General features: G+C 34.5%; 1 protein-coding gene across 2 annotated transcripts in view; it reads right to left on the bottom strand.

The window, feature by feature from the left end:
• LOC106878125 (kelch-like protein diablo) overlaps positions 1–8395 on the bottom strand; it is a 45662-nt gene that overhangs the window by 27162 nt on the left and 10105 nt on the right. For both annotated transcript variants that reach the window (XM_014927243.2, XM_014927242.2), the window contains one exon: positions 6041–7082. In XM_014927243.2, coding sequence (XP_014782729.1) covers positions 6041–7079 — 1039 coding nt within the window. In that variant the 5' untranslated portion in view covers positions 7080–7082. The remainder of the gene's footprint in view (positions 1–6040; positions 7083–8395) is intronic.

Here is an 8395-nt window from a genome sequence, read left to right as displayed (position 1 = left end):
TCTTATGCAGATTCATCTGTTTGAAACTGAATTCACAAAAAATTGTTTTGGGAAAATAAATGTAAACGTTACAGACATTTGAATAGTCTGAAATAGAAGTTTGGAGAGGCAAGAAAAATTTCAAAGATTAATATTTTGGTGTGCGTGTTTCTGTGTTCCAACAGAATATTCATGTTTAAGTGGGGATATTGCCCATCAATATCTAAACCATGTCATAGTCCTAGCAAAGGTTATAAAAATTGTTCTTTGTTAAATTTCCCAGCTAATTAAACAGATAAAAAACAAAAAGATCAGATAAAGATCAGACATTCTTAGTGTAAATTTACAAGAAATGTAGCAGAAATCACTTTAAAAAATCAACAATTTAATAAAATCAGTTAAATATAGCAAGAGAATATATCTATAATGTGTGTTTCTAAAAGAAACCAAAACAACTGAATTGTGAGCTACGTTAAAGAGAACTGCACTGTGAGCTAGACAGAAATTTGTACACTCATTTATACCCCGCACATACAACCAGACCAAAATCTAACAATTTAAATAGATCCTTGTCCTAGTTAGTTGTTAAACCAAAACTGTTAAAAAATACATTATACATACAGTAAGTATATGTACATAAATTCATTTAATGATTACACACTAACCCTTGACTTTTTATTTTCATTTCCTTTATAGCTACATATACATAACATATATAAGTGTTATGTTTGCAAATGGTTTCAGTCATATTTTCACATTTCCTAAGATGGAGAGCTGGCAGAATTGTTAGCACACCAGACAAAATGCTTAGTTGCATCTTGTTTGTCTTTACATTCTGAGTTCAAATTCCACTGAGGTCAACTTTGCCTTTCATCCTTTCGGAGTCAAAATAAGTACCAGTTGAACAGTGAGGTCTATGTAATCAACAAGACCCCATCCCTCTAATTTCAGGCCTTGTGCATATATAGAAAGGTTATTTTTAGGTTTCTTCAAATTTAAAATCTCAGAAATTCAGAAACAAAGAAACAGTAAACTCATATCCCAGCAACACAATCACTTTCTAATTTGAGGAACAGGAATGTTGAGTCAAGGTGGTAGGGCACATTCAAGAAAAGGCCATCTGTTATATAGAAGCCGATATCGTTCCTACACATTTCCAAACATCATGTCCTGTCTATCACTACATTAACCTTAGTTTCTCAACAGGATTATTAAAGACATTTAGTTAATGTATTAAGACAACTATAGAAAATAAGAAATTTATGCATTTATCTGTGTACATACATTCGTACATACTGAGAGACATAACGCTGTTGGAAAGAAAGCCAAAATTTAGATTCATACATTTTTTTCCAATGTTGTAATATTGTAATAAAAGAAGTATCTAGCTACCTATCTATCACTGATTTTACATTGAACTCACACCCAATGCACAAGTAAACTAGACAATTCACAGACACTGTCCATCTCAACTTCCTTCATTCAATCATCCCAGGAAAATAGTTGAATGATTATTTACATAGTCATTTTTATAGCCATCAATCACTCAAAAACTAAATTCACCCTAAAGAGACTGTGTCAGATAGCAATGTAAAGAGGATGTTAAAAAAAGAAAGTACTTTGATCTATTAAAGGTTTCTTTTATTTCAATATTGTTTTACTTAATTCTTTCTTGCACACACACACACACACACACACACACATATATATATATAAATTTAGTAAATGGAGTAAAACGCATATGTTAACTGAATACTTTTATTTGCAACATATGTTTCAAAGATCACAAATTATACCTTCCAATAGGTGATGTTGATAAGAATGTAATCTTCTCTTCAGGGAAATGCATGGGAACCAGCTTAACTGTAAGACATTTTAACCGAATATGATAACTGTAGTTAGAGAAGATTGTTACGTAACAATCTTCTCTAACTACAGTTATCATATTCGGTTAAAATGTCTTACAGTTAAGCTGGTTCCCATGCATTTCCCTGAAGAGAAGATTACATTCTTATCAACATCACCTATTCCTATGGAAGGTATAATCTGTAATCTTCGAAACATATGTTGGAAATAAAAGTATTGTTAACATATACGTTTTACTCCATCTACTAAATTTATATATTTACTCAAGTACCCAAAATAACAAGGAGTTTCTACCTCATACACAGGAGTTACACCACAGTCATTTTATGATCCTTGCTACCCTGGTATCTATTAACCAATTTATTTTGTCTGAGTTATTTATTAACTAAGAGAAAATAAATACATATAATAAAATTTACATATATATATATATATATATATATTTCTATGAAGCAAGGTGATAGTTATAAAACAACTGGTCATGCACTAGTAACTATAAACAATAATAGACTAATGAAAGACATGATTTACCTATATGCATAGTAAAGCAGAAACTAACAATTTAATGAAATACAATCAGAAATTCAGTTGTCAAAAACATTGATTTCTTACATTAGCATAAGCTCAGAAATATATAGGGGAGTAATTCGGGTAGAGACAATCAAATAAATTTACACCATATTGCTAATACCTATTTTTTATAGATTTAGAGGTATGAAAGCAGAGTTGACTGATGAAACCGGACATAAGAATGCTAAATGCTTTGTCATCTAGCATCCTTTCTGCTAAACTACAGGGTGTCCACAAAGTCTGGGTACATGGGGATTAACACATACTTTAAGAAATTATTATTTCTTATATTTAATTGTTTATGTTATGATTTTATTTACTCCATGTACCCAGACTTTGCGGACCCCCTGTATTTTACAATAATTAAGACATTTTCTCACGTGCATGTTACTTCCCCACCACCCCATACTATCTAGAGATTAGATGATTGCACAAATATTGAATATTTGTTTGAATCATTGAAGCATTTGTGTTAAAGCTGGGTATTCTTACACTCCCACCTGTTAAGTGAGAGTGATCCCTATTTTCAGTTAATGAGAGAGCAGAGTAGAATAATTGGCTATTTAAAAAGATGTGATGATCGCAGCTAGAACAGCTTTAATCATAGGCCCCCTCAGACAAAGCTGACCTGCAGCTAAAACATAGCTAGATCCAACGATCTACATCTGCTGAAGAACAACCAAATATTTGAAATTATACTCTACTTCAGGGGTTTTCAAACTTTTTGACTTGCGGACCACTTTATATTTCAGGCTTTACCCTTATAAACGCTTATGAAATTTATACATAAATATTTGCTTAAAATAACATTTTTGCATTTATTTAACAGCATTTAACAAATAGGTATATTGTCAATTAAAAGATTTCGATTAAAAAACATATATAAAATCATATTGCCCATAAAAAGTATTTGCTGTCCACGGACCCCTTGTCTTGTCCTTGCGGACCCCCTGTGGTCCGCGGACCACAGTTTGAAAACCCCTGCTCTACTTAAAAAGGACATAAGCAATTTAAGGCCTGGACACTATAGAGGAAGAAATAACAGTCAAAACTGAAATATCTTTAATCATAGGTGTGCTTCATTAAAGCTAACCTGGGGCTAAACAACTGGCTTTTAAATTTGTTAACCCTTTTAAAACGGTTGACAAATTCACGCATGCAATGTACATATTTTAAATCAGTTGACAATTATACGCCATCTGACTTAGAACTTGTCGCCTGAGTACCGATCCACCTGCCAACTGATAAGCCAATTAGACGTTTCATGTAAATATTTACTACCCGATAGGCTGGTCCTGCAACTCCAGCTCTGTCGTCGCGTCCTATTTCAAATTTACGGTTGTCACACCAAGCTCCACCACCTCACCAGTTCTTTCTTCCAGTTCAGATGATGACTCAGAGAGTGAATATTTTCCTAGTTCAGAATCAGAGGATTCCAATAACAATGATGATATTCTGGTGAATCAAAGGTACAGGCAGGCAGGCAGCAGTTAACGGCCCTGGACAACAGAATGCCATGTGGCAAGCAAGAAGCAATTTCATCTGACTGCATGGGTTTACTGGTATGCCTGGAATAAAGGTAAACCTTGAACATGGATGTTCACCATTGGAAATTCTCCACAAGTTTTTGACAGACAAAATGCTTCAATATATAGTGGATGAAACAAATGACTGCCAAAAACCATCCCCAGCATCTCAGACCAAGCTATGGCGATGATTGATTTCCAACCACAGGGGGGAACAAAAAAATCAAAGTTCTGCTTGCCCTGCTAGGCAATGTGAAGAAACTAACCCCGGCAACATATTGGAATCTGAATCCAGCCAAGTTGACACCCTTCTTTCCAGAAACGATGCCACATGATCAATAAATCTACATTTCAACACAGGCGAGAACCAGGATGACAAGCTACACAAAATATGTCCTATCGTTGACGAAGTAGCTGAAAATTTCAGAACAGTGTATGTCCCCACACAAGACACTTGTACAGACAAGAGTTTGTGGAAATTCAAGGGAAGGCTCTGATTCAAACAATACAACCCAGCCAAACAAGCCAGCATTGGAGTCAAGGTATGCCAGTCGGCTGGCAGAGCCTGTGGGTAGATGTGGAATTACAAAATCTACAGTGGTCAAGACAGATTGGATCTTCCAGCATCTACTCTAATATCAATTGATCTGATGGCATGATGCTGCTGAATGAAAATTTGTTTGAAAAAGGCTACAGTAAAAGGCATGCAGTCTGATTTTCACAAGATAAAACTTTGAAAGGAAGAAACAGCATACCGATGCAACGATAGTGGCATTCTTGCTTTAGTGTGGTGCGACAAGAAAAATGTCTGCATGTTATCTACAATGCATTCTGCAAACATGAAGGACACTAGGAAACAAGATGTGGATGGTAATACCATAATGAAACCAAGTGTAGATGTTTCATACACTGAAGGGATAGAGGAGTCAATTGCTCAGATCAGCTGGTAATGAAACACAAATGGGTAAGGAAATTTGTGAAATGGTACAAAAAAATGTTCATGTATATAGTTGATGTGTCATGAACTCACATTTGATTTGGCAGATACTTGACAGTGTGGAGGATGGATTGACATTTAGGAATCTATTGTTCTATGAAATGATAGAAATATCAGACCTGCCAAAGTGCAGAATGTGTGGACATCCCCACACCAGACTCTCTCCCTCTCCCTCTCTCTCTCTCTCTCTCTCTCTCGCTCGCTTGCTCGCTGAATGGTGAATGGTGAAGGGGTGTGGACATTTTCCATGACTGTTTCTCCCCACCACCAAGAAGACAAATGCTTCAAAGAGATGCGCAAGCAACCATTGTTCACAGTATGATATGCCATTGTGTGTGGTACCCTGTTTTGAACTACCATACTAAAGTGAATTCACGTGTTTGTAAATACATGAAGTTGATCTCACTTGTGCTGTCGAGTGATATTATTCAGGAATAATACTGCATGAGTGTCCTGCACAGGGATATAGTTTAGGTAAATAAACAGCACTTGCACTAAAGCAGTTCACATAAATATACAAACATTATCTCGCACTGAGTGCTGACCTCCATTGGCACAATTACCATTGCTGCGCGCAGGCAACCGAATGAATCACTGCCGTAAACTGATTAAAGCAGTTGATGTAAATATATGTGGAACCATTGCCATGTGCTAATTGCTTATCTCAGCTGAGATAATTACCATCAATGCAACTTAGTCACTTGATTAAAAAAAAAAAATCCATTGTCATGGGGTTAAACAATCCTATCATGCACATACAAAGTATATCCTGCCACTTACAATTGATAAAACAAAACAGAGTGGGAAGCAAATTGGATAAAATCTGATTCAGGTTGGAACACCGTACCCTTCCTAATATGTCAAGATTGCCAAACTCCTTAGACATAATTGAATAGTTATTTCCTAGATTTAAAAATATTGAAGAAATATTGAAATATTTCTTAATATACAACAAATACAAAGAAATATAAAATTATATGGACCATAATTTTCTTCAGGTGGAAATGAAATAACTTTTAATCAAGAGAAAATGAGAATGAATCACTTATAATAAGTATATTTCCTTCACAATTTCTATGAAAGACTTAAATACTGAACTTACCTGGTGTGCAAAGACCTTGAGGGAGTTTACATACATAACGAACATTACCAGTTTTAGGAAAGAGTATTTCCATCGCACCATACTTCCTCTGTGGATCTTCTGCATACGGATTGGCAATTATTACTATACCTCGTTTAAAGTCCATACCTCTGCGTGGCATCAGATTTAGCCCCAGTTCTAAATGACGGTTTTTGAGCATATAATACAGACGAACAGAGTGTAAAGTCTTTTGGACGTTTTCATAACTTAAAAGAGACAGATCAGAATCAATTTTATCACAGAAATAGTAGGAGTTGATATTGGCAAAGCGAACATGGTTCAAGATGACATCTAAAGAGCCTACTCGTTCATTTATGTCATGCTTAAGCCAAGCCATACATGCCTCATAAACCACTTCTTCCTGACTTATACAAATGTTATCATCACTAATAATTTCAACGACTTTGTCAGCAGGAAGATTCAAAAATTCATTTTCACGATAGAGACGAGAGAATTCCTGATTAATAATAGTTTTCGAAACATTTGATAGCGCCATACATCCATGAGCAAGAGCAAAAAAGTAAACACCAATGCAGTTGCTAACATCTACATGGTTCTTCATAAATGAAGCACAACCTGTCTTTAATGACACCAGCTGAAATATATTTGCTGCCGATAGTAACTCCTGAACTGTATCTTTAGAAAGCATAACTGATCCAGTGTAAATGTAGTCCAACACCAACTGAGCTGTTTGAGAGTCAATTGATCGTAAAGTGATCTTTTTTTGATTCTTTTCAGCCATGTCATTGGTAAACATTGCCATAAAGTAAGGACTTGAAATAGCAAGTACATTTTTATGACAAGGAAATTCTTTACGTCCAGCACATAATATGACATCAGTGAATAGATTTTTCTCATACAATTTGGCAAAGCCTGTGAGCATTGTCCTTGAACGTTCAGTTTCATCGCAGAATCTTTCAACAACTGCTGGTCCATCCTTCTCTGCCGATTCTGGACAAACTTCAGTTGATGTCTCTACTTCACTTTCAAAGAGCATCATAAACTGAAAATAGCAGAAAATTTACTAAATTAGAATTTTTAAGCAAAATATTTGACAATAAATTCTGACCAAATCTTTATTCAAAAATTTTTTTAAATAAAGCAAATTCACAAGAGAGATTTTATTTAAGATTGCAAGAAATAAATTGAAGTGATTAAAATAGATAACATACAGACAAAATTGTTGAGAAACTATATTCATTTATAAATAAAACCAATAAAATGAGAAATCACATACACCAAAATGTATATGTCTGTAAATATTTTAAACAGAGTACTCTATTTAGCTATTTTGTGAAAGAAAAAATTATAACAGCCAGAATTGAATTTATATTCACTGATATCTGTACAATATATTGCATTAAAAAGGTAAACATTAACTGTTCCACCCTAGCTTACTAACTGCTAAAAAGAAACTAAGAGAAATCTGAACATATATATATATATATATAAATATAATATAAGTTGAAGTTGGCTGACCATTGTATTCTTTCTTGTCTTGAGGTTCATTGCCAAACGGCTGGGTGTATTTGCATGAAAAATGACACACGTGGAGACGGGTGCATAGATTGGAACGCGCTTTCTATTTTTTTCCTAGCCCCCATACTTACAGAGAAAATTGATTAAAACCTGCGTGCATGCGTGTATGTGTCACTGAAGCCATTCATACATATATACATAAAATAAACTGAATGATAAATTTCATTTATCTCTTTCTTTCTTTCTCTCTCATATACACATACACCATCAACATTAATCTGTCGCGCACACCCCATCAAACACACACACACACAGACATACATACATGCATATCAATTCTCCCATCTCACCACAACTTCAAAAGAAGTTTAGTCATAAATCTGTCCATGTCTCTTCATTAGACGCCCACTTCAAAAGATTGCCTTTCCTTTTCTCTTGTACGGCCATTGATCAAGCGATAAAACAAACCAACTCCTGCTAAATGCAAAAATCCCGCCAAAAATACACACACACACACAGACATCTGTCTTTCAGTTTCTCTATGATTATACACGCGTCGAAAACAATAGCTCTTACATACATTTTAATCTTCAACAGGTATATATCAATTTCTATAATATAAATTGTTTTTCTATAAGCATATAACAATTACTTCACTCACTCACTATCTCACTTTCTTACTTTCTCTCTCACATACACACACCCACACACACGTCCATTTCATATATCTTTCAAATTTTGCTCTATGCAAATAAAATTTTTATGGATAAAACTGCTTAAAAAAATTGCGATTAATGTATAATTTCTATGTTCATGATTAAATAAATCTTTTAATGA

The sequence above is a fragment of the Octopus bimaculoides genome, chromosome 3 (genome assembly GCF_001194135.2).
Source record: "Octopus bimaculoides isolate UCB-OBI-ISO-001 chromosome 3, ASM119413v2, whole genome shotgun sequence".
NCBI lineage: Eukaryota > Metazoa > Mollusca > Cephalopoda > Octopoda > Octopodidae > Octopus > Octopus bimaculoides.
Note: the sequence above shows the minus strand (reverse complement) of the source record. Positions and strands in the feature narration are given on the sequence as shown.